At 42.7% G+C, this 26,642-nt stretch overlaps 1 protein-coding gene across 3 annotated transcripts in view; it reads left to right on the top strand.

The window, feature by feature from the left end:
• Positions 1 to 26,642, top strand: part of MSRA (methionine sulfoxide reductase A) — a 374,837-nt gene that overhangs the window by 180,779 nt on the left and 167,416 nt on the right. For 2 of the 3 annotated variants that reach the window (XM_068974235.1, XM_068974234.1), the window contains one exon: positions 5,516 to 5,635. The exons of the other annotated variant lie outside the window; for it this stretch is intronic. In XM_068974235.1, coding sequence (XP_068830336.1) covers positions 5,516 to 5,635 — 120 coding nt within the window. The remainder of the gene's footprint in view (positions 1 to 5,515; positions 5,636 to 26,642) is intronic. 3 annotated transcript variants of the gene reach the window in all.

The following is a 26,642-nucleotide window of genomic DNA, read 5'->3' as shown; positions in this document are numbered from 1 at the left end:
GAAGTAAATGCAATAGAGAGTAAGACGATAACAGAAAAAAATAATTGAAACAAAGAGTTGGTTTCTTGAAAGAGAAAACAAAATTGACAAACCTTTAGCCAGACTAACCAAGAATAAAGGAGAGAGGGTTCAAATAAACAAAACTCTAAATGAAAGAGGAGACATTCAACTGATACCATAGATATGGAGAAAAGGGAACCCTAGGGCACTGTTTGGAGAAGGCAATGGCACCCCACTCCAGTACTCCTGCCTGGAAAATCCCATGGACGGAGGAGCCTGGTAGGCTGCAGTCCATGGGGTCGCTAAGAGTCGGACACGACTGAGCGACTTCATTTTCACTTTTCACTTTCATTCATTGGAGAAGGCAATGGCAACCCACTCCAGTGTTCTTGCCTGGAGAATCCCAGGGATGGGGGAGCCTGGTGGGCTGCCATCTATGGGGTTGCACAGAGTCGGACACGACTGAGGCGACTTAGCAGCAGCAGCAGCAGCAGCAGCAGCAGCAGCAGCAGCAGCAGGGCACTGTTGGTGGGAATATAAATTGGTACAGCCATTATGGAAAGCAGTGTGGAAGTTCCTCAGAAATTAGAACTAAAACTGCCGTATAATCAACTAGTCCCACTTCTGAGTTATATATCTGAAGACAACAAAATCACTGTCTTAAAGAGAGAGCTCTACTCCCGTGTTCATTTCAGCATTATGCGTGGTAGCCAATAGATGGAGACCACCTAAGTGGCTATCAACAGAGTGATGGATAACTGCTGCTGCTGCAAAGTCGCTTCAGTCGTGTCCGACTCTGTGCGACACCATAGACGGCAGCCCACCAGGCTCCCCCGTCCCTGGGACTCTCCAGGCATGTTATTGATGTGTGTGTAAATATATGCACACACATAATGGAATAATTACTATAATAATAATTCTGAAACCCATAAAAAGCCACGAAAAATAGGAATTCTGCCATTTGTGACAACACGCTAGACCTTTCAAGCATTATCCTAAATGAAATAAGTCGTACAGGGGAAGACAAATACTGTCTCATTTCACTTATATTGGAATCTAAAGAAACAGCCACATTCATCAGAACAAAGAGTAGAATGGTGGTTTCCAGAGTTTGTGTGTGGGGAATACAAACTTCTAGTGATGAGTAAATTCTGGGGATCTAATATTCCCCATGGTGACTATAGCTAATAAAACTATATAATCGAAAGCTGCTAAGAGAGTAGGTTTTAAGTATTCTCACTACAGAAAATTGGAATCGTGTGAGGTGATAAATGTGTTAACTAACCTTATTGCTTTAATTATTTCAGAGTATGTTTGTGTGTCAAGTATGTGATGGCATTCTTTACAGTAAACTTACATGTCATATGTCAATTATATACCAATAAAGCTGAAAAAACTTTTCAAAAGTTAAAAATACACCATAGTACCACCCATAGTTTTCCCAAAGGATGAAATCTTGAGTGTGGATCACACCGCTGGATCCAGCAGCAAATTTGCAGGAAATATTGAGGATAGAGGAACAGGTTGCATTGCACCAGGAGAATGCAATCGGCAAAATCTACACTGTGGGAAATCCTGCAGGTCAGGTGGCTCATGTTTTCTTCACTGGATAAAGGATTAGAATGGGGTGGGAGCCTGTCCATTGAAAGAATTTTAAAGAAATAATCAGATTTTTAAAATGAGTAGGACCAAACTGTAGTATCAGGATGGATACCTTGAATGATAAAATGATAAAAGAAGCACCAGTAAGTAAATACTATAAAATTCAGGCAGTAGTTAGCCTTGGGGGAAGACAGAGAGTTGTGACTGGGGTGTGATGTAAGGAGGGTTTCCTGGGGTGGATGGCAAAGTTCTAAATCTTGACGTGGGTGGTGGTTACCAGACTGTTCGAGTATAATAACACACTGAGTTATGCATTTGTTGCGTGTGGTTTTTCTGTATCTGGTTTATTTATAATAAAATGTTAAAATATAAAATATTTTAAATAAAACATATTTTCGATGATATTCATGTTGCTTACTAGACCCATAAATTCTGAGACATTCTGCCATAAATAAACCTTTCTTTGTTTAAACACATACATGCACAAAGGCCAATAAAAGAATGCTTAGGTTATACGGGAAGCCACTAGATAAAACATCTGATTGCTTCAAGGAGTTTTATTCTTACAGCCACCCCTATCCTAAGCTAAATACCTTTATAGAAATATCAACCTTGGTTATATACCCTGGGACATTATTTCAGCCACACCCCTCTTGGAGACCTTTTCCCAGATGGAGCTAGTTCATTCTCCTTGCTATCAGAGTTCTTTTCTTGATCCCCAATAAATGAAAAGGGAGGGGGGTAAATATTTCACTGTCTTCAGTAAATTTTTGTTTGGTCATTTTAAGTTTTATGAATCTGTATCACGAGGATGGAGTGAAGATGTAGGAGATTTAGGCTCTGGGGCCATACACAGTAGGGCCGTAGACAGTGATCAGGGTAAGCTGGCTGCTAAAATAGCCTGTTATAAACCATGTGTGGGCTTCCCTGGTGGCTCAGCGGTAAAGAATCCGCCTGCGGTGTGGGAGACATGGGTTTGATCCCTGTTCTGGGAAGATTTCCTGGAGAAGGGAATGGCAACCCACTCCAGTATTCTTGCCTGGAGAACCCCATGGAGCCTGGAGGGCTACAGTCCATGTGGTCACAAAAGAGTTGGACACGACCTAGCCACTAGACAACAGCAACATGCCGTGTGTGGAGAATACTGAAGGCGTGCAGTACCCTTTGGTACCATCACTGTTAGTCGCTGTGAGATACAGAAATATTTTATTCAGTGATCCCCACAGACTACCAAACTTCAGAGGCTCAGGCGCCTTCAGCTCGCACACTGCCCGGCTCCTGGATGGCTCTGTGGCCTTTTCTGTGCAGTAATACTGCCCAGCTCCTTTTTCACCCGTCCTTCTCCAGAGAGTCCCTGTCGTCATTCCCGTGACCGATCGTTTTGTGTGTCAACTTGTCCTGGCTCTGGGATGCCCAGAAAACCGGTAAAGCGCCATTTCTGAATGTGTCCATGAGGGTTTCTGCAAGAGCTTAGCGTCTGAGTCAGTACATGAAATAGACCAACCTCACCAGCGTGAGTGGGCATCATCCAGTCTATTGAGGGGCTGCATAGAACAAAACCGGGGGTGGAGGGTGAATTCACTCTGTCTGAGCTGGGATACCCATCTCCTCCTGCCCTCAAACATCAGTGCTCCTGGTTATCAGCCTTCAGACTTAGCCTGGGATTCGCATCATTGGATTCCCTGACTCTCAGACTTTCCTGGGCCTCTAGCTTGCAGACTGTAGCTCATGGGACTTCCTTGCCTCCATAACGTAGGATCCAATTCCTCATAATAAATCTCTCTATATAGATCTGTTTAAATCCTGTTCATTCTGTTTCGTCAGAAAACTCTGACTAATATAGTCCCCTTATCTCAGGAATGCAGTGAAATAAAGTCAATAGTGAATCCTTGTTCCAGAGACTTGAGGATGGTCAATTTGTAGGAATACTCAGTAAATACCTAATCATATTCACTCCTGCATTGTAGGCAGATTCTTTACCATCTGAGCCACCAGGGAAGCCCAGTTACATTCACTGGTAGCAAACAATTCACTTGTAAACAGAAAAAAAAATGATATTTAGTGGTGTGTAACTTGAACAATGCAAATACTTATTTTTTCTTTGAATTGTTTGCTTTCCTTTTTAAAAGGTATGTATTTTTGTTTCTAAAGTAATGTGAACCTATTAAATAAAAAACTTGAAAAAAAATATTTGCATATTCTCACCACTGTAATATAATCATGACTTGATTTTATGTATTTCTTTCTAGTCTATTTTGGTATGAATATTTTTTCATAGTTATAATAAGAACACGCCTATAATTGTCTTATTCCCTTTTAAATTTAGCTTTGGGTTAATTATGATGCAGTTATATACATATTTCCATATTGCATTGTTACCACAACGGTAACTTTTTACTGCATTAAATTTCATCATTTGGCTCTATCATATTTTTTAACTTAGCCTATTTTTGGTTAGTATGTTTCCCATCACATTTGAGCAAGTGTATTTTTGTATAATGTATAACACCATGCACATTTGTTTTTGGTTGTTGTTGCTCTGAATTCTTAAAGTAGAATATTAATAAGTGTCAAGAATTTCACTAAACTTCTAATTTTTCTTTTAGCTCTGTCATCAAATCTAACAGATCTAGTGATTGTTAAAGTAGGAGGCATATATTAGCTTGATAACTGTTGTTCTACCCAATATTTTAATTATATATGGCTTAATAAAGCCAGGTAAAACTTGAGTAAGGCAGTAATCTTGTTTACGTCTAGAAATTGACCATAGAATAGCTGTGGAAGTTTAGAAATTCATAGTAGAAAAAGGAAGGTTCTTTATCTGGAGACAAGGAAATGTAATATAACATTTTAGATGAGTGTAAGTATGCGCATTCTTGGGAGGTAGGTCTTAGTTTTCATCATACATTCAAAGGAATCTAATACCTAACCACTGGTGTGAGCACATGTGTGCTAGTTGAATGGAAAACCACTTTTGTGCCTTTATTTGTTACTCTCTTTCCCTGCCTTCCTCTGTCTCCTTCTGTATTTATCATATTCAGTAATTGAACTCAGAAAAATGTTCTTTTTGGTGAGCAGTGATTTATCACATGCAAGTTTCTAATGAATTAAAAAAAAATTTCAAACTGAACACATGTGTGAAATTGTTAATCAAATACTGTGTCAATCTGTTTTGATCTGGGGGATGTTTTCCCATTTAAATCAGTAATTTAGTGTTATCTTCCTTTGTTAGAATTTTTAAAGAAAGCCTGACCAGGATACTGATCATTAAATAAATTTCTACTGTTCCTACAACTTATTATGTTTTGACAAGTCCATAATGAACTGGGTGTGGAAATCATTCACCAAATGCAGTTACCCTTTTGCTTTATTATTTCAAAAGGTATAACTTTACAAACTATTAAAATTTGAGGGTTTTTTTTTTTTTTAAGTTTTTACACACACAGAGATGTTATGGGGAGGGAGGTGGGAGGGGGGTTCATGTTTGGGAACACATGTAAGAATTAAAGATTTAAAAAATAAATAAATAAATAAAGTTTTTACACAACTAAAGCAAAGAGGATGAGACAATTAGAAAGCCTCCCTGACTAAATGGACATGAGTTTGAACAGACTTGGGGAGACAGTGGAGGACAGAGGAGCCCAGCGTGCTGCAGTGCGCGGGGTCGAAAAGAGTGAGATATAACTTAGTGACTGAACAACAGTAACAAAAGCAAGGAGACATTCTGTGAAAATAACCTTAAATAAAATTCTTTTTTAGATGGTAAAAACTCTACTTCTTCAAAAGATAAAATCTTACTCATGTTTGATTACCAGGTAACAAGAAGAACTTTTTCCTAGTGTGATAGGGCTCCTGATAGGCAATGACTGCCTTGTTTTTGATAAAGGACTAACCAGTATCATGTTTTTCTTAGGAATGGGCTGTTTCTGGGGAGCTGAAAGGAAATTCTGGACCCTGAAAGGTGTATATTCAACTCAAGTTGGTTATGCAGGAGGCTATACTCCCAATCCTACTTATAAAGAAGTCTGCTCAGGTAGGAAGACTTTCTAGATTTGTCTCTGCTGGCAGGTGACAGGATCTTCAAAATGGAAATAAATTTTTGTGTGTTTTTTCATTTTTCTCTTGCCCATTTCTGTAAATATAGTTGCTAACCTTTCACTTTGTATTTTTAGAAAACAATAGACTTTCTACAGAATGTGCCATGTAGCTTTTCTTGCAGAAAAATTACCCTGAAACATAATCTCTAAAATGATCATTTGTTACCTTATGATTCTGTGGGTCAGCAATGTAGACTACGTTCAGCTGGATGGTTCTTCTGCTGATTTCATCTGGGTTCATTCAGGGGACTGCAGTCGACTGTTGGGTTCCTTGGGGGCTAATTGGTGGTCAGTGGCTTCATCATGTATCTGGCAATTGCTGCTGCCGTCACCTGTTCTTGCCTAGGGTAATGAGGATGATGAGTATGTCTTCAGCACACTGGGTAAATTTACCCGATGGCAGATGCAGAGTAAGAGAGAACAAGCACCATTCTGCTGGTACTTTTCAAGTTTCTGTGTCTCATTGCTATGGTCCCATTGACCACAGTGGCTCACGTGGTCTAGCCTGGAGTCTGTGTGTTTATAGGGAGATGTGAAGAAATTGGGACCATTACCGCATCATTCTATCACCTGGGACAAGTATGTCATCTACCAGACTTCTTTCTTGAGGGAAAACCGCTAATAATCAGGCTATACTGAGGGACTGGCAAACTGTGGCTTGCAGGCTAAATTCTGCCTACTGTCTGTTTATGTAAGTAAAATCTTTTTGAAACACAGTCATTTGCTCTTTGTTTATGTTATCTGTGAATGTTTTCATGCCACAGTCTCAGAGTTGAGTGGATGCCTCTGAGACTGTATGGCCTCTGAAACCTAAAATGTTTATGATCTGGCCCTTTACAGAAAAATATTTGCTGACCTGGATAGGCAGATGCTTCCATGACATATTCTATCTCAATTACCAAATTATCTTTCTGAAATTTGTTTTGTTTTATTGTTTCTGGCCTTCGAAGATTTTTTTTTATCTTTCTGCCAGCATTTAAAACATATTATTTTTCTATTTTAACACTTTATTTTTCATTTTAAAAATAAAAATGGTGTATATTTAAGAGGTAAAATGTGATACTTTGGTATACATAGTGAAGTTATTCTAATAATCAAGCTAATTAACATACCCACCTCCTCACAAACTTTTTTTATGTGTGATGAAAGCACCTTTGATCTATTCTCTTCGACGATTCCAAGTATATACTACTGTATTAAGTACAGTCACCACACTGTACATTGTATCTCTAGAACTAATTCATTTTACATGAAGGAAAGTTTGTACCCTTTGACCAAAATCTCCCCATTTCCCTGGTAACCACCATTCTACTATGGTTCTGTGAGTTCAATTTTTTTAGATTCCACTTCTGAGTGAAATCGTACAATGTTTGTTTTTTCTGTGTCTAGCTTATTTTGCTTAGCATAATATCCTGCAGGTTCATCCATGTTATTGCACATGGCAGGATTTCCTTCATTTTTAGGCTGAATTGTGTTCCATTGTGTATGTGGCACGTCTTCTTTTTCCGTTCACTGACAAATACTTAAGATTGTTTCCATACCTTGGCCATTTCAAATAATGGTGAATAATGGTGAATAATTTTAAATAATGCTGCAGTGAGCATGGGAACCCAGATATCTCTTTAAGACATGGATTTCTCTATCTTTGTAAATATACCCAGAAGAGAAGTCATTGAATCATATGATAGTTCTGTTTTTAATTTTTTGAGGCACATCTATACTGTAAAACACATTTTTAAAAAGAATATTTTATTTACTATCTTAAACAGTTCTTAATAGAGAGAGTTTATCTAGCATAGAGTCCATCACATTGACAGAAGTAGGATTTTTAAAAATTTGTAAATAGTTTTATTGTTTAAAAATAAAGATTCACATTGGTGTTATCTGTGGAGGGCCCTATCAGCTCTTTAGGGGCACTGAGGATGAGGCAGGGAGGAGCTGGAGTGTAGGAATTCGTTCAATAATGAGCGTGTTGATTTGTGTGCTACAATATGCATTCTGGTTTTGACGTGAGATTTGAACTGTGCAACTATGAAATTATCATAAAAATATTCCTATTCTTATTTTTCTTCCTGCTGGAGAAAAAGTGAAATATTCTGATTGATGCTGAGAATATGGAATATCAGACAAATATGTTAATGGTTAATCTTTTTTTTTTCCCCTTTGCTTCTGTTTCAAAATGAAACAGCTTATGCAGAACTATAAATAGAGAGATTCAGATGAACCCTGGAGATTGCCCAGGTGTATCCTCTTAAGTCTTAGGAATGGAAATGAATATATTCCTTCTTATAATTGCAGACACAACTTAATAGCTTAAGAGAAAAGGTTGCTAAGATAACATCCAGATATCTACTGCTTATGTTGTTACCCTCTACCAGCAAAATGTTAATCAGCAGTTAGAATATTGTGGTTGCTGTTTGCTCAGACTCTCTCCAATTAAGTTCTTCACCATAAGAAGAACAACATGATAATTGCCCTTTTGTTGAATTCCTACTGTGTGCCAGACACCATTAAGTAGCTTGTGCTCAGTCATGTCCAACTCTTTGTGACCCCATGGGCTGTAGCCCTCCAGGCTCCTCTGTCCATGGGATTTCCCAGGCAAGAATACTGGAGTGGGCTGCCATTTCCTCTTCCAGGGGTCTTCCTGACCCAGGGCTTGAACCCATATCTCCTGAGTCTCCTGCGTGGCAGGCAGGTTCTTTACCCCTGAGCCACTGGCCAAACAGTGTACAAGCGCTTTTTTCATCTTTTTTTTCCATTCAGTCTTTCAAACAGCCCCATGAAGGGTCTCAGCTTCTGTGTTTTACAAAGGCAGTGTTGAGGCTCAGAGAAAATAAGTGACTTAGCCAGGGTCATATCTCCCGACGTTTAGCCCTCAGCTCAAAACTTATGCCATTGACCGTGGTGTAAGTCACCCAGCTGTCATCATGGCCCAGCCATTTTTCATCCACCTATTTGTGCTTCCCTCCTTCCTACGTTTTCTTTCATGTATACTTTTGAACCTTTTGGTATGCTTTCTCATGATTACTGAAAGGAAAATAGCAAGCATTCTTTTGAGTCTTGCTGATGTTTGCAAGGAAAAAGGAAAAAAAAATCCCTTTTAAGATATAGTTCACGCCGACATCTGGCACATTAGAGGCCTGTAGCAATGGTGAAATACCGAAATCACGGAGGTTGGTAAAGAACTCTCTGTTTGATATGAACACTACCTGCTAAGTTAGTGGTGGCATCCGGAAGCATGGTTGTCATGGAAACTTGTTCCTGATTGGGAAAAGATAGTTATAGACACAGACACAGAAGGAGAGATGATTTCTTTCCCCAGGCTTTTTGTTGTTGTTGTTGTTGTTGTTCTTATCATGAAAGAGAAAAACAAAAAGGCCTAGAGAGGCTGTGATGGAAAGGTCTGTCTGGCCCAGAAGTGATGGAGCCTTCAGATCTGTGGGAGTAGCAGGGAAGGAGAACAAGCAAGGTCCCCAGCGAGAGTCATTATGGTAACCAGCTAATTAAAGGTTTTTGACCAAGGAGAGGGATGGGGAAAACAGAAAACAGGCTGTACTGGTTGGGCCTCCCCGCTGGGGCCTGGGGTGCTCAAAGCCTTGTTGAACAAGTTAGCCCTGGGTGGGTCTGCCTTGCAGGAGAGAAAAACCCAAGCTCTGATAAGATGTATAATCATTGCTGAGGTTTCATGTGAGAGAAACACTAGTCTGTGCTCTGGTGTTTGCGTTTATTTCAAATTGCTTACTCTTGTGTTTGCAGTTAAGCTTGTAAGACATTGATCACAACCAGGAGTCTTTTTAAAGGTGTTCTTTCCTTCCTTCCTCCCTATCTTTCTTCTTTCCTTTCAGAGAAGAAGCCTAAGGACCTGGATTGTGCCAACCTCCTTCCCTCACAGAGCAGGACACCTGAGTCTGAGGTGCCGTTGGATCTCTTGGGGCAGGTTCCAGAATTACAGGGTCCACACTCAGGGAGGGGTTCTCAGAACCCATGAAGTTAGCTCCTATTCCCTTCTGCCATGAACGGTCACCTGGGAGGTGCTTCCAGCAGTCAGAGCTTGTGTCCGAGCTTCCATGAGCATTGTCTTGATGAACAGATCAGTGATCACAAACCATGGAACCAGAACCACTTTATGAAGTTGGTCATGCCCGCTTGCTAGTGGGTATGCACATGAGTGTGAAAGCAGTTATATACCCAGACAGGCTGTATATTAATGTCTGACCGGTGGGTTTCTGTGTGGCTATTGATGGGCCAGCAATTCAGAAACCTGAACTGGAGTTGTGCCTAGGCACGTGGAACAGACCTGTGACTTCTGGTAAGAGCCAGGAGAGGAGGTGGCCCCCATGGGGCCATTCATTAATGATTCCCCAGTGGGTCTGTTACATGTTGGGTGATGTGTGTGCATCTGAAGCCTGATACACGTAGAAATCCTTGGGGAAAACAGTTCCTCGGGTATTTGCAAAGTTGCCTTTTAGGAATGAAGTGTAAAATAAACCTGTAATGCATCAGAGCTGAGATAGGCAGTCTCTTAGAAGAGAGCTCAGCTTCTGGGTCTTCAGGACCTCCGAGTAACCTGATGGCCGGCCTGGGAAAGGGGAGGTCCTGCTGCCTCCCACCCCACATAGGTCGCTCCGTAAGGTTTGGCTTGCTGGATAGACTCCCAGAGCCTGAGGCCATGACACTTTTAAGTTCTATCATTAACTGCACTTGATCTGATCAGCACCCTATAGAAACTTCTCATCTTTTGTCCTCTTAGGGAGGTTATTTACATGAAGAAAGAGCAAGGAGACAAGACCAGCCAGATAGTTCTAACACTCATTTCCAATTCAGTAAGAAGCTATCCTGAGATGTATGTGTCAGTCTATTGTGAGTTTAGTCTACACAGGTCGTTCTCTCCCTATTGGATTAACCTTGTTAAATTCAGTGTAGAAATGGAATTTGGCCTTCGAAGCTGAGAGTCGGGAGCCTGGTCGCCATGATTTTCCAAAGGCTGTGGTCTTTGCATTTCCTTACAGATCCCCATGTCCCTCACACATGTCCATCATTTCATTTAAACCTGATTTAAGAGTGACCACCCTCTTGTAATAGGCACTTAAACCTCCCTTTCTCAGATTCATTAGTTAGCACTGGAGCTCAGAGACTGAGAAACTTACATCTGCCAGGTGTTTGTTTTTTGTTTTTTTTTAATCTGTGTTTATTTATTTTATTTGCCTTTATTTGGCTGTACCAGGTCTTAGTTGTGTCCGTCGGGATCTTTTAGTTGTGGCATGTGGGAGTTTAGTTCCCTGACTGGGGATCGAACCTGGCTCCCTGGAGTTTGGAAGTATAGCGTCCTAGCCACTGGACCACCAGGGAAGTCCTTGCCAGGTATTTTAAGCCTGAACTCTGAGTCCTCTGAGAGCTGGCCACCACCAGCTCCTGCACCAAGAACCCAGTCTCAGCTTGGATGCAGGGTAGCATTGCTCACAGTCACTGTTAGGCTGCTGCTGCTCATTTGTCCCATCTGTCTCTAAGAGATGTCCTGAAAAGTCTTAGTGGCCATCATTCTGTTCCTAAAATGATTTCCAAGGATTCATTCATTCACATGGTGTTCCTTAATAGCTGAGTATATGCCTGGCACTGGAGAACCCATAAAAGCCTGGGAGGGCACAGCCAGGAGGAGCCTCAATTTCGTGTAGGCTTTCTTGTATGAATTAAATTCACCATTGATTGGGAATGTACCATATATGCAAGACTTTGTACTAGGTACTCTGTGTCATTGTATATGAAACAGAGTTGAAAAATGCTAGTACCTGTCTGCCAGAATTCTTTCTCTGTAGTCAGAGGAAAGCTTGAACTTTCACATTTAAAGAGTTGTGCTGACCCCGGTTTTACACACACACACATACACAAATACACACATGCATACTCACACAGATCACACACTTGTTATGCAAACCAACTGATTAACTGGCATGCTGTTGCTTTCCTACGTTGATTTTAGAAGTAATTGAGCCATTCAGTATCTTGAATACCCTGATAGAGAATTATCCTTACATTTTATAATCACGACGACACAGATGAAAATATGAAAAGACATTCTGCCATGGGTAAGCATTCTGGGTTAATTTCAGTGCATTAGCCTAATACACAAATAACCCCATTTCTGGCAAGAAAACCCAGGATGTTCATTCACTGGGTAATATCTTTTCGTATTTTGCTTACAGATGTTCAGAACAATTCCATGTTCATTAGTCTATTCAAAAGCTTTTAGAAATCTGCACAGCCAAGTGGCACCAAACCCAGAAGCATGAAAGGGGCTGTGCAACTTTCTCTTGTAAGAGAGATCTACACAGTCACCACAGAAACTCAGAGGCCCAGACATGTTTCTTTGTCATCAGAAGACTCTGGTGGATTTTCACACAGTGCATTTGGTAGAAGTCTTGAGCAGGTGCTGGGGCTTGGGAGGAGCAGGGATTGGGAGGGTCCTGTCACCTCCCGCTGTGATGTCCATGCCGAGGCCATATCACTCTTTATCCTCAAAGAGTTGCCTTTCTTACAAAATGGGGGTGTTGCTGATTTATGAAGCCCATATAGTTATGGTGAGGTTCTTATTTGAAAATCAAATCATGTCATATTGGGAGTAGCAAATCCAGGACGTACACTTTCTGTGACTCCAGCTCTCGGGCATATTAAAGGTAAAAGCAATGGGTTAGGAAGCATCACTTGGCAGGGTCATGGGCTCAGCACACGGAATGTGTGCATGACACAACAAACAAAAGCCGATGTCTTCTTTTCCTCCTCTGTGTTCTCAAGAGGTCATATCCAACCCCCTCTCCAAATGCAAATCCTAGTTTCCTCCATGCTTAAGAGCTCTAACAAAGCACTGAGTAATTTTCCCACTAATAGAAGAAACTTAATATACTTTTTTAGTTCGACTTAATTTCTGAAGTGTTTGGGTGGATGTACATGTCTGTGTATCTTGCGTGAGATTAATGACCCCATTCTTTTCCAAAGTAGTAATGAGTTCTGTTATTAGCAGATTTTACCAAGCAACATAAAACTGTTTCTTAATTCCTTGCAGACTACATTAAATCTCTCTTTAGTGCATAGTTAAGTCTTATTGTACTCTTTTCAGTGTCAGTCAAGGTAAATTACTAAGTTATTGACATATCCCTGAAAATGCAAGAATTCTGCTCTTCAGGTTCTTGCTATAAGCAATTTGATCACTTTCTGCTCCTTTTATATTAGACGTAATATTAACCTTGAACTTGCAGTAGGCAGGATGAAAATGCTTGCCTCTTTCAAACCACCAGGCAGAAAGCAAACCCTGAGGCTGAGGTCCTGTGACTCCTAGTTATAACCCCTAGGACCAAATACAGCCTGTCCACTCTTCATGCCCTTTTAAGTGAGGATGGGAATCATGATTTCAGAGTGGCTGTGGCTGTTGAGTTTGAAAATGTTAAGATTTCGAGAGATCATTATTTTTTGTCAACTAAGTCCTGGTTATCATTTCAGTGAGGCTAGACTTTGTTTTCTGAAAAATCGAGCACTGGGATTTTTTTACCAGTCAGTTTGTATGTTCTGAGAGCTGGATGCTCTCAGGGCTGAGTCCGGGAGCAGCCAGGAGCAAAGCTGAGGGTGTGACAGCAAAGCCCACCGGAGCCTCTCCTGTTAACCTGTGTGCTGGCATCGCTCATTTCCCTCAGCCTCGGAACAAAAAAGGAAGTCATCCGACCAGTGGGCGTTACTGCCTTGCCCTCTTTCAGAGCTTCCCTAGGTCTGGTTTCCAGTCTTGGCTGTGGACCTGCAGGGCCCGTGGAGTTGGGAACAGTCTGCAAATTGATTTTGTCCACCAAGCCGGTCCCGAAGACCTGACGAGCCATCTCTCTCACGCCTACTCCTGACCTTGAGTCTGTAAGAGAGATGACATTGTGAAGATGATTGACACATTCATGCACTCTTACTGAACTCAGAGAAGCTTTCGGTCTTCACAGTATGCTCTTCACCCCTGGCTTCCAGAACCAGAGTGCCTGTACCTGGGCAGAGGCTTGACCAAGTCACATGGCCTCTTGAGCTCACACAGCCGTGGAGCCCCCATGCTAACAGGCTGTCCAGAGTTCCCAGGGTTGGAACAAAATAGACTTGAGCACCCTTTGCTAGAGATATTTCGAGTGTGCTACAATAATTCCATCCAGCATTAGGCATCACAGAGGAGGAGGAAGATATTTCTATAGCTTCAAAGGGCTGACAGCTGGCAAGCACCAGGACAGGAGGCAGCACAAGACCTCGGCCCCTCAGGTTCATGACCTTCCCTCCTTGCTGTGTTCAGTGGCTGAGGACTCCTCCGTGGTATTTTCTGCTGTTTGTCATTTACGAGGAGAGTTGATGAATGAATTTTGAGGCTTTATAGAGTCTCTGAAGATACTGTATGTTCAGTATATTCTTCTTATGTCCTTGATGTTTTCATTTTCTCTAGCTTGTTTGACTTTTCCATCACCTCTCTCCTTGAGCAGCTTAATTCATGGTTGGGAACAGGTGTGGTGGTCAAAGGTCAATAGACCAACAGACTCCAAGTAGTTACATGAGTCAGTATTTTGGCATATCTGATGTAAAATTTGAATAGGCCATTTATTTAAATGGAAAATAAATGAGAAGGAACAATAGTAAAAACATTATACTCAGCCAGGAAAATCCCATGGATGGAGGAGCCTGGTGGCTGCAAGTCCATTGGGTTGCTAAGAGTCGGACACACTGAGCGACTTCACTTTCGCGTTTCACTTTCATGCATTGGAGAAGGAAATGGCAACCCACTCCAGTGTTCTTGCCTGGGGAATCCCAGGGACGGGGGAGCCTGGTGGGCTGCCATCTATGGGGTCACACAGAGTCAGACACGACTGAAGTGACAGCAGCAGCAGCAGCTGCACTAGAAACAGGCTGTTCTTTCATTATTTTGGGATTATATTCTCAGAGATTTAGGAGGGAGATGAAGAGGAATTTGCTATAGCAAGCAGTTCTTAAAACATAATTGCAAAAGCAATTGATGAATATGCCCGCATCGTTATTTTCAAATCACATCTAATGGAGTCGTAATGTAATATGAGGGAAAAAACCTTAGAGGGGGGTTGAGCTGCTCGAGGAATTTTATGTAATACTTTGGGTCTTAATTACTTCATAATGACTGACAATTTTTAAAACTTGAGAATGAGGTTTCTTTCTTTTTTTTTCATCTAAGTGACATCAGAAATAAATATCTGGGTCAGTTGTTGCCCCATATACCAAGGTAAAACTGCAACGGACTCTTACGAAAACACGGGTGCCCATCGTGCAAGCGACTCACCCGGTAGAAACAGGGCAGCTTCAGGAGAGGCCACTGCTCTGTGCCAGGCCAGCCTCGAATTTGCTGGGGCCTCGTCAGCATGAGAGTCAGTCACAGGCCTCTGAGTCCCCTCAGCCGTGAGCCAGGCTGTGCTTAATAACCCCTGCTCTCCGATGCATGGAACTGCAGGGTCCACTGGGGGCGCTGAGAGGCAGAGCTGACCCCAGTCTCTTCAGTCTGCACATGGGAGCCAGCCCCCTGGCTCTGCGGCAAAGGCTTTCTGGGGAGAATGCTCACCTGCAGCAGAGTCAGACCCTCTTTTCTATAGTTGTCTCCTTCATCTTCTTCTCATCGTATTCTCTCCCTACTTCTCCTTCCCTCCTTTGTTTTTCTCTTTCTTTCCTCTACTTAATAATAGGATGCTTTTTTTACTACAGTACTATTAATGTTACAATAGTCCCAAAAAAAGTCACAAGAACTAGTAACATATATGGTGCCCATCTTAGGTTTAGGACAGTTTATAACATAAAATTCTCAACAGATATTATTATAATTGTTGTTGTTCAGTCACTCAGTCATGTCCGACTCTTTGCGACCCCACGGACTGCAGCACGCCAGGCTTCCCTGTCCTTCACCATCTCCCAGAGCTTGCTCAAACTCATGTCCATTGAGTCAGAGATCCATCCAACCATCTCATCCTCTGTCATCCCCTTCTCCTGCATTCAATCTTTCCTAGCATCAGGGTCTTTTCCAGTGAGTCAGCTCTTTGCATCAGGTGGCCAAAATATTATTATAATAGTAGCTTATATTATTCCTGGTTTATATAATCTGTGAAGCATTTCCAGTGACTGAGCTTTGTTACAGGTCTGTGAATAGAGTAGCATTGTCACTCATGCCTGTAAATGTGCAAAGACCTCTGGAGAAGAAAGTTACTCATAGTGTCACCCAATAGTTAGAGGTCCCGCCATCTCTTCTGATGGCATTTCCTTTGAAGAAAACAGAGTTTGTTTTTCAGACCATCTCCTTCTAAGCTTTTTCTTTATCCACTTCCACTAAATGCATTTTCACACACCTCTCGAGCATTTTAGGATACTTCAGAATATATTAAGTGAGGAAGTTCTTGTAGGAATAAACTCAGTTCAGTTCAGTTCAGTCACTCAGTCGTGTCTGACTCTTTACGACTCCATGAATTGTAGCACTCCAGGCCTCCCTGTCCATCACCAACTACCAGAGTTCACTCAAACTCATGTCCATCGAGTTGGTGATGCCATCCAGCCATCTCATCCTCTGTCATCCCCTTCTCCTCCTGCTCCCAATCCCTCCCAGCATCAGAGTCTTTTCCAATGAGTCAACTCTTTGCATCAGGTGGCCAAAGTATTGGAGTTTCAGCTTTAGCATCATTCCTTCCAAAGAACACCCAGGACTGATCTCCTTTAGCATGGACTGGTTGGATCTTCTTGCAGTCCAAGGGACTCTCAAGAGTCTTCTCCAACACCACAGTTCAAAAGCATCCATTTTTCTGCGCTCAGCTTTCTTCATAGTCCAACTCTCACGTCCATACATGACCACTGGAAAAACCATAGCTCTGACTAGATAGACCTTTGTTAACAAAGTAATGTCTCTGCTTTTTAATATGCTGTCTAGGTTGGTCATAACTTTCCTTCCAAGGAGTAAGAGTCTTTTAATTTCATGGCTGCAGTCACCATCTGCAGTGATTTTGGAGCCCCCCAAAATAAAGTCAGACACTGTTTCCACTGTTTCCCCATCTATTACCCATGAAGTGATGGGACCAGATGCCATGATCTTACTTTTCTGAATGTTGAGAACCATCTTTAAGCCAACTTTTTCACTCTCCTCTTTCACTTTCATCAAGAGGCTTTTTAGTTCCTCTTCACTTTCTGCCATAAGGGTGGTGTCATCTGCATATCTGAGGTTATTAATATTTCTCCTGGCAATCTTGATTCCAGCTTGTGCCTCATCCAGCCCAGCATTTCTCATGATGTACTCTGCATATAAGTTAAATAAGCAGGGTGACAATATACAGCCTTAACATACTCCTTTTCCTATTTGGAACTAGTCTGTTGTTCCATGTTCAGTTCTAACCGTTGCTTCCTGACCTGCATATAGGTTTCTCAAGAGGCAGGTCAGGTGGTCTGGTATTCCCATCTCTTTCAGAATTTTCCAGTTTATTGTGATCCACACAGTTAAAGGCTTTGGCATAGTCAATAAAGCAGAAATAGATGTTTTTCTGGAACTCTCTTGCTTTTTCGATGATCCAGCAGATGTTGGCAATTTGATCTCTGGTTCCTCTGCCTTTTCTAAAACCAGCTTGAACATCAGAAAGTCCATGGTTCATGTATTGCTGAATAAACTAGAGTTTAGCAAATGGTTTATTTAAAAATTTCTGATAGTCTGAAACTATTTAGGTGAACTTGACCTATAGAAACATGGATTTCTTTTTCTTTTCATTGAGCATATCTTAGAGGTCATCTGTTTCAGTGATTGGTAGAGCTTTTGATAAGCATTTAAATATTTTCTTCTGTTGAAGATTTTGCATAGAGGTCTATTATTAAAATACGATGTCCAAGATAAATACTCTGATTAGTGGGGGAGGGGGTGGGCTCCCTCTACAGAAGGGTTTCCGAGGTAACTCAGTGGTATGAAGAACCTGCCTGCCAATCCAGGAGATGTGAGTTCAGTCCCTGGGTCAGGAAGATCCCCTGGAGAAGGAAATGGCAACCCACTCCAGTATTCTTGCATGGAAATCCCATGGACAGAGGAGCCTGGCGGGCTACAGTCCTTGGGGCTACAGAGAGCTTGACACAACTGATGGACTGAGGACACATGCTCCCCCAACACTGTCCTTGTTCTCTAAGTCAAGAAGATGCTTCCTTGGGGCCAAGTTGGAAAGAAGTTGAGGAACAGGGACAGCTTCACTCTGGGCTGAAACATACACTGAAAAGGCGAAGGCCTCCCAACCACATTATACACTAGAGGAGAAGGCTTCCTGATACTTTATGCACTAGGGAAGAAGACCTCTTGACCACATCACACATGAGGGGGAGCTCCCCTTTCTGACCACATTATACACTCATGCCTGCTTTGAGGCTACACACTAGAAGTTACAAAGTTCCTGGGATTGTCAGGGAGATCATCCAGAGATAAAGTGGTGGCACACGTTCGAATGGGGCCTGTTATTCTCTGCCTTCTCAGAAATGTACTTAGGTGCTGAGATGTCCCCAGGAGCCTTAAGAGTAGACATTGTTGTGTGAGTTCTGAGTCTTGTAGCAGGGGCCCAGAGCCTCCAGTTTCTTCTAGTCATTTGTTCGTGTCCATTTGCAGTTTCAGCTCTGGCGCCCTGAGTATATGGATTTTAAAGCCTTCCCTCCCCTTCTCCTTCTTGGAGGTAAGAAACTGTTGGCTACTATTGTGCCCAGTCTGCTGTCTGCACACCTGCCTGGCTGCTGAAGGGGGGGATGACAAAAAGTCATAGGCGCCTGAACTTGTGTATCTTTGTGCACAAGAAAAAAAAAAAGAAAAATCTGTCACCTTGTTTAAGGTTTCTTGGTTTGTGTCTGGTGATTTGAAACTGCTCCAGGGAAAACCGTCTGTCTACCTTGGAGAATCAGGTTATAAACTGGCTAAGCCACTTACTGGAGGTGCAGGTGAGGTCGGCATGGGAAAAGGCTATCTGTTTTTGGCTCTTTTGGCTCTAACAGTTTTTAATTAATAAACTTTATTTTTTAGAGAACTTTTAGGTTCACAGCAAAATTAAGAGGAAGGTACCCGTATACACTCTGCTCCCACCCCGTGGCTTCCCCTTGTTACCACCCCCCTCCATATGGTACATTTGTCACAGTTGAGGACCCTACATTGACATGTCCCTGTTACCCAGAGTCTGCAGTTTACATTAGGGCTTACTCTTGGTGTTGTCCATGCTGTGAGTTTGGACAGAGGTACACTTGTATCCAGCATTGTAGTGTGACACACAGTATTTCTTATCTTCCATTCTCTGACTTTGCAAATTGTGGCTGCTGCTCTCCTGGGTTTTTCTCTTTGGGTTTGTAGCTTTGCCCTGCTCCCTGGTGTTCCTGACATTGGTGCTTCAGGCTCTGCCTGGCTCACCCTTACCTCGTGCATGGATGGGTGGCTGTGTTGCTCATGGTTTGGCTTTGTTATACTCAGATAACCTCCACACAGAAGCTTCAGAAGGCAGGGGCAGGGGTGGGGCTAGACCTGTTTTCCTGAGATTCTGTAAGATTTGGAGGTTCAAGTAAAGAAAAAGACAACCTCCTTTCTTCGGCTTGTTTACATATATGGATTGGACACAAACACTACTGAGACAAAGTGGACACCATAGGATCTACCAGAATAAATGGCAAAGAAATGGGAGCAGTCAGCGGCTGTGTGTAGGTGAGTCATTGATGGGTGGAGCACACTCTGTAATTTGGACCAGTTGTAGCAGAATAAAAGCTCTGCTTATAAGTGAAGAATCGCGCGTGACCAACGAGCAAAAGCTACTTAGTGCCTCCATGCCCGGGTCAGGTGTACAGGGCACAGAATTCCAGTTAGAGATGAAAGTGAAGTAAGCTGCATATAGCCCAAGGTCCATGGAATGGAGAACTGGCAACATTTCCTTAGCTCCTTAAGGGAGGGGAGTGGAGGGGGGAGGAGGGGATGTGGGGGGGGAGAACACGTCACAGCACTAGCAGCACATGTTCATAAGTGAGGCAGCTCCTAATGTGGACGGGCACAGATGGGCTGGCCACGTAGCCTGGAGTTAGGGCAACAGATGGACCATGCATCACATAAATTGGGTACCCAGGAACCGCAGTGCCTGCTGGGAAATCCAAGGATGCAGCTGATTGACCCAGTGACACCATACCTGGGCAGAGGTAGAACTCGGGTGCCCGTGGTCTAAAAGGGAAGTGAATAGCCCTGGGCACTGGTGGGGAGAAAAGCGAAATTCAATAGGAATAAAGGAAAACCCATCATCGACATGTGTGTTTAAAAAGTGTTCTTTGTAAGAGGACTGACTGTCTTTCATTTATCTTTACAAGACCTGGCCTTATTATATCACTTCCAAATGTTGTGATCATATGATATTCAGAGCACTGGAAGGGGAAATAATATTTGGGTATTTGATATATATGAACAGTATATTTGAAATAAACTTTCTTAATATTGAATTTTTACTCTAAGCACAAACTGAAAAATTAGTTTCTTGAAAAGAATGATAGAATGTGGTTCAGTTTTCAAAATACAGTATAAGATATAGAAAAGATCAAGCCTTTAAAAACCAAATAATATTAAATTAAAACAAAAATAATTCTGTGTGACTCCTCTTAAGTCACTTTAATAGGGTGTCACAGTAGCTATAGTCAGCTCTGATGGTACTGATAACTTTTCCATTTGATGATAAAAATGAATGAAATGGCCTGTTTTTAAGCTGCTACATACTCAGCCTTTTTATATACACTTGTAAGTGTACGCATTCATGTTGGGGTCTCCGTTTAGTTCAATCGCTCAGTCGTGTCCGACTCTTTGCGACCCCATGAACCGCAGCACGCCAGGCCTCCCTGTCCATCACCAACTCCTGGAGTCCACCAAATCCATGTCCATCGAGTTGGTGATGCCATCCAGCCATCTCATCCTCTGTTGTCCCCTTCTCCTCCTGCCCTCAATCTTTCCCAGCATCAGGGTCTTTTCAAATGAGTCAGCTCTTTGCCTCAGGTGGCCAAACTATTGGAGTTTCAGCTTCAACATCAGTCCTGCCAATGGACACCCAGGACTGATCTCCTTTAGGACGGACTGGTTGGATCTCTTTGCAGTCCAAGGGACTCTCAAGAGTCTTCTCCAACACCATAGTTCAAAAACATCAGTTCTTCTGCGCTCAGCTTTCCCTATAGTCCAACTCTCACATCCATACATGACTACTGGAAAAACCATAGTGTTGACTAGACGGACCTTTGTTAACAAAGTAATGTCTCTGCTTTTTAATATGCTGTCTGGGTTGATCATAGCTTTCTTTTCAAGGAGCAAGCATCTTTTAATTTTATGGCTGCAATCACCATCTGCAATGATTTTGGAATCCCCAAAATTGAAGTCAGCCACTGTTTCCACTGTTTCCCCATCTATTTGCCATGAAGTGATAAGACCGGATGCCATGATCTTCGTTTTCTGAATGTTGAGCTTTAAGCCAACTTTTTCACTCTCCTCTTTCACTTTCATCAAGAAGCTCTTTAGTTCTTCTTCACTTTCTGCCATAAGGGTGGTGTCATCTGCATATCTGAGGTTATTAATATTTCACCCAGCAATCTTGATTCCAGCTTGTGTTTCTTCCAGTCCAGCATTTCTCATAATGTACTCTGTATATAAGTTAAGTAAGCAGGGTTACAATATACAGCCTTGACATACTCCTTTTCCTATTGGGAACCAGTCTATTGTTCCATGTCCAGTTCTAGCTGTTGCTTCCTGACCTGCATATAGGTTTCTCAAGAGGCAGTTTAGGTGGTCTGGTATTCCCATCTCTTTCAGAATTTTCCACAGTTTATTGTGATCCACACAGTCAAAGGCTTTGGCATAGTCAATAAAGCAAAAAAAGATGTTTTTCTGGAACTCTCTTGCTTTTCCAGTGATCCAGCAGATGTTGGCTATTTGATCTCTGGTTCCTCTGGTCTCTGTTGAAGGCATTTAAATGTTCATCACCTACTCTGTGAAAGTTCTTGTGTCAGATACAGTGGGAGGCAGGAGAGGTTAGTTTTCGTTTTCATGAAGGGACACATACAAGGAAGCCTTCATGGATGGGCCAGGGGTACCATCTCAGATATCCAGCCCAAGTAAATAAAGTGGGAATAACGTGAGAGGCCAAAGGAGAGGGTCCCGGGAACTCAGTTAAATAAAGAGATGGGCTGATGTGTTAAAGAGATTGAAGTAAGAGCCAACTGGGGAAATGGGGGTCAGGCCAGTCCTCAGAGGAAGAGGAATCTTTAAACCCAGCTCTGAGAGTATAGTATGCTGCCACTGGTGCTGGCATGAGGGGTGGTTGAGTGAGTCAGGGGTGGCTGCTGGGATCAGGTCATGGCAGACTGGGGGGTTTGCTTTTGATTCAGGAAACCTAGAGCATGGGGCGCTAGTGCTTACGTTTCACCTGTGGCTGATTGTGTGGAAAATCTGAATGTTCTGCTGGTGTTTACCCAGTTAAGTCCTGCCTGTCTGAGAGGCCAACCCATAGTCCAGAATCAGACCCACTGCTCAGGTGCCAAGTGGCTGGTGGAGGAGAGCTTGACCAAACACCAGCTGGTGCAGAGAGAAGGAGGCGAAGGACACAGGCTGGTCCGGGGCAGCCACACAGAATCAAGGTTGATTCTTGGCTCTGGGGTACACTGGATGGTGATTCGGACAGGGGTATCACCGGGGCCTTCTGAGTGGCTGTCAGCCTGGGGCCTTCCCTGTCTTCCAGGTCTTTAGGCTGATTGGAAGGTCCTGAGATCATCACAAACTGATGACTTCTGGAATGAGTGACAGAACTGGAAGGGCTTGTGGAATCATTTCTTTTCACAGAGTGGGAAGTGAAAACTCAAGAAGGCCACTGTCATTAACATTGACATTGTACAGTGTACAGCACTGACTTGGTCAGGACCGTCGTCTTTTGTTTTTATATAATTGACATATAGTAGAATACACATACTTAAAGTATACGGTTTGGTAAATTTTAACATTTGCAGATACCGTAAAACCATCACCACGTTGAACATATCCACCACCCTCAAAGTTTCCCCATCCACCTTTGTAATTCTCCTTTCCTGCCTTCTTTGTGCCCCCTTGCCCCCTGCCACCCAACCACCAGGACCCCAACCCCCCGTGCCCAGGCGACCTCTGATCTGCTTTCTCAGATTTCTAGATAAATTTGCATTTTGTAAAATTCTATATGGAATCATATGCATACAATTATCATACATCTGGCTTCCTTCATTCAACATAACTGTTCTGAGATTCATTGGTTTTTTAAAAAATTTCTCAATAGTTTGTTCCTTTGTATTGCTGAATAGTATTCCATTGTGTAGATATACCATGAGTTCACCTGTTGGTTAATATTTGTTTCAGCTGGGCTATTACAGATAACACTGCCATGAACATTCATTCCAAGCCTTTGTGTGGACATCTGCCTTTATTTCTTTCGGATGAATACCTAGAAATGGAATGACCCAGTCACAAGGTGCGTGTGTGCGTGTGTGTGTGTGTGTGCCCAGGCACTCAGTTGTGTCCGACTCTTTGAGACCCCGTGGACTGAAACCTGCCAGGTTCCTCTGTCTGTGGGGCGTGGTAGGTGTATATTTAGCTTCTTAAGACATTGCCAGGATATTTTCCTAAACGGTTGTACCATTTTACATTCCTTCTGGTTGTGTGTGAGAGTTCCAGTTCCTCCACATTTTCACCAACACTTGGTGTGGTCAGTCATTTTCAATTTGAGTCATTCTAACAGGTGTGCAGTGATACAGCTTTGTGCTTTTCACATGCATTTCTCTAAAGATGAAATGGTATTGAGTATTTTTTAAGGTGCTTACTTGCAATCTGTACATCTTTCATAAAATTGTCTGTTCATACCTTTCATATATTTTTATTAGATTATGTTCCAATTTTAGAGTTTTGAGAGTTCTTTGTATATTACGATTACCAGTACTTTATCAGATATATGATTTACGGATGTTTTCTCTGAGTCAGTGGCTTGTCTTTGCATTCTTTCAACAGTATCTTTCAAAGATTCGAAGTTTTAAATTTTGATGAGGGCCAGTGTATCAATTTATTATTTGATGCATTTTCCTCTTAGATATGACACTGTATCTAAGAAGTCTTTGCCTAATCTGCATTCACAAAGATTTTCCCCTATTTTTATTCTAGAAGTTGTGTACTTTGACATGTACATTTAGGTCTGTGATCCCTTTTGAATGAATTTTTGTTTATGTTGCAAGAATCCCACAGTCTTGACAAGTGTGCCATATAGTAAAAGGCATGTGGCCTCATTATCCATATGTGGCTGCAAGAATTTTCTACCAATGCCATCATGTTCCAATGCAAAGGTTAGCCATACATTAAATATGTACATCATTCAAAAAACACCCCCACTAAAACACATTGCCCCGCTTTCATAATACATTTGACGAAAGAATAATAAGGTCATTAAGGGCAATCAGTGTTTTGTTATATTCTTGATTATGTTCTTGATTATAGTTAGTTGTATATCTCGATGGGAACATAGCTGGAGTAAGAAGTAAGCCTCATCCCTCTTACTGGGGACCAACATTGTCCTGGACTCAAGTTTAAAACCTTGACAACAGCATTGATTACACATTGTTTATCTGTCTCCCTCCTGTTGCAGTGATTATGGCACTTGAGAATTCCTGGAGAGGACGCAGTGCTCAATCACGTAATTATGTCCCAAATAGTGTGGGCACTCTTGCTGCCGTTCATAGGAACAGCGCAAAGAGAAGTTTGTTTGGGTTTTTATTGTGGCTATCCAGTGGGAGGAGAGGCTGCGGTGGCGGAAGAGAGCAGCTCAGAGATGGAAGCAGTTGATTTGGAGACTGAATGGGGCCACATGGGGATATCAAGGGTTTTGTTGTGCTTGTCTTGTAATTATGGGAGTAATTAGCACCATTCCATTGACCATAGTCTATAAGTGTATGACTCAGGTTTCACAGCACAGGACTGGAGCTGATCATTTCATCCCTGGGGATTCTCCATGGGCCCTCGTATTCTGCCTTTCAGACATGTGCTCCTAGCCCCTGGGATGTTGTTCCTTTCTGAAAAGCAGTAGAAGAATACCAAAGGGGCTCTTAGACTCGAGGTTGGCAGATGGAAGGTGTTCGTGTTCTGAGAGACCCTTACATCTGCTGGGGGACCAGGGGTAAGTCAGTGCTAGCCTCTCCTGATACCTTCTCTGCCAAACAAGGAGAGGAGGACCTTTCAGTGTCCTCGTGGGCATGCTGGGAGAATGTGCTCTCCACCTGTAAAAAAAAATTACTTGCACTTTTCTTTTGGAGGCACCATGAGAACCAGTCTTCCCTCCTGTTCCCTGACCCGCACACCCAGGCCTTGAGGCTAGGCCAGCTCACCCTCCACCTCCCATTCCCCTTTATTTCCCTGTTGCACGTACCCTATCACAATGATGGCTTTTCTCCCTGCCTGGAGTAGGGTTTTCTTTAGGGGCCATGATCTCTAAATTATCTTCATAACCTCAGTTGCCATTTAGTAAATGTTTGTTGAATCAGCAGCTAAATAGGTAAAAATGAAGATGAGCAGGACATTCCGGTGTTAAAGGAACTCATTGCCTAACGCAAGAGATGGACGTGTATATGAGTGCTTGCCGCCCACTGTTCAGACTACAGCAGCAGTTCACTGATTTATTTTTAAGCAAAATGGGACCACTTCATTCTCATATGACAGTATAGCTTCTGTTGACACTCAAGACATTTGGGCAGACAGTATGTAACCGAGAAATGGTTTCTAAAAAGAGTAGAAGAGAGAAAGGGAGACATTCCTCTTTCACTCCAGTCTGTAAGTCTCTTATGTCTGTGGCGCCTCCCTCTCCACTCCCTAGGTTAGGTTAGCCCCTGCCTCCAATCCCTCGTATATTCTCACAACACCGTGATTCTCTTTTCTGACAAATCATTTGTTTCCCGTGTGCCTCGGCAGCTGGCTTGCTCACTGCTCAAGCCTTGCCATCTCTCTGTTGCTGTCGTTTAGTCACTAAGTCGTGTCTGACTCTTTCGAGATCTCACGGGCTGTAGCCCACCAGGCTCCTCTGTCCATGGGATTTCCCAGGCAAGAATCCTGGGCTGGGTTGCCATGTCCTTCTCCAGGGGATCTTTCTGACCCAGGGACCCTGTGTGTCCCGCATTACAGGCAGATTCTTTACCACTGTGTGTGTGTGCGTGCTCAGTCGCTTCAGTCGTGTCCGACTCTTTGCAGCCCTATGGGGTGTAGCTCACAAGACTCCTCTGTCCATGGGATTCTCTGGGCAAGAATACTGGAGTGGGTTGCCATGCCCTCCTCCAGGGGATCTTCCCCACCCGAGGTTCGAACTCACGTCTGCCTTCGTCTCCTGCCCTGCCTACCCACTGAGCCACCTGGGAAGCCCTCTTTACCACTGAGCCTAGTTCAAATAGTAAACTCTGCAATTGCTGTTGAATAATTGAGTACATGTGCAAAAATGTTCTGCACCATAAAGAACTGAAAAAAAACCAAAAAACAAAAAAACCGACCCTGATGTCAACAGTTGTAGACCATGACTTCTTTTATACCCGTCATGGGCTTTCAATATGGCTCTGTGACCTAGGATTTCCTCTGAGCAGGACCGTGGGCTGACCTTCTCCACAGGTCACAGTAAACCATTTAGCGGCTCTCCAGATACCATGCTGAGCTAACCTATTGAGGAGAAGTATTTCCTGTCTTCCTCCTGGAATCCAGGTACAATTGAATTTCTTTGCTTTATCACACAACTATGTAGCAGAAACCCTTTCCCACCTCTGGGGACCTTTATCTTTAGCTTTCTGGAAAAGATGCAGCTTTACACGCCATGGCACAGGCAGAGACGGCAAACCCCACACGCACTCACAGGTGCTCTGTTTCCGCGCGTTCATTTGTCTCCA

This window comes from Capricornis sumatraensis, chromosome 6 (genome assembly GCF_032405125.1).
Source record: "Capricornis sumatraensis isolate serow.1 chromosome 6, serow.2, whole genome shotgun sequence".
Lineage (NCBI taxonomy): Eukaryota > Metazoa > Chordata > Mammalia > Artiodactyla > Bovidae > Capricornis > Capricornis sumatraensis.
Note: the sequence above shows the minus strand (reverse complement) of the source record. Positions and strands in the feature narration are given on the sequence as shown.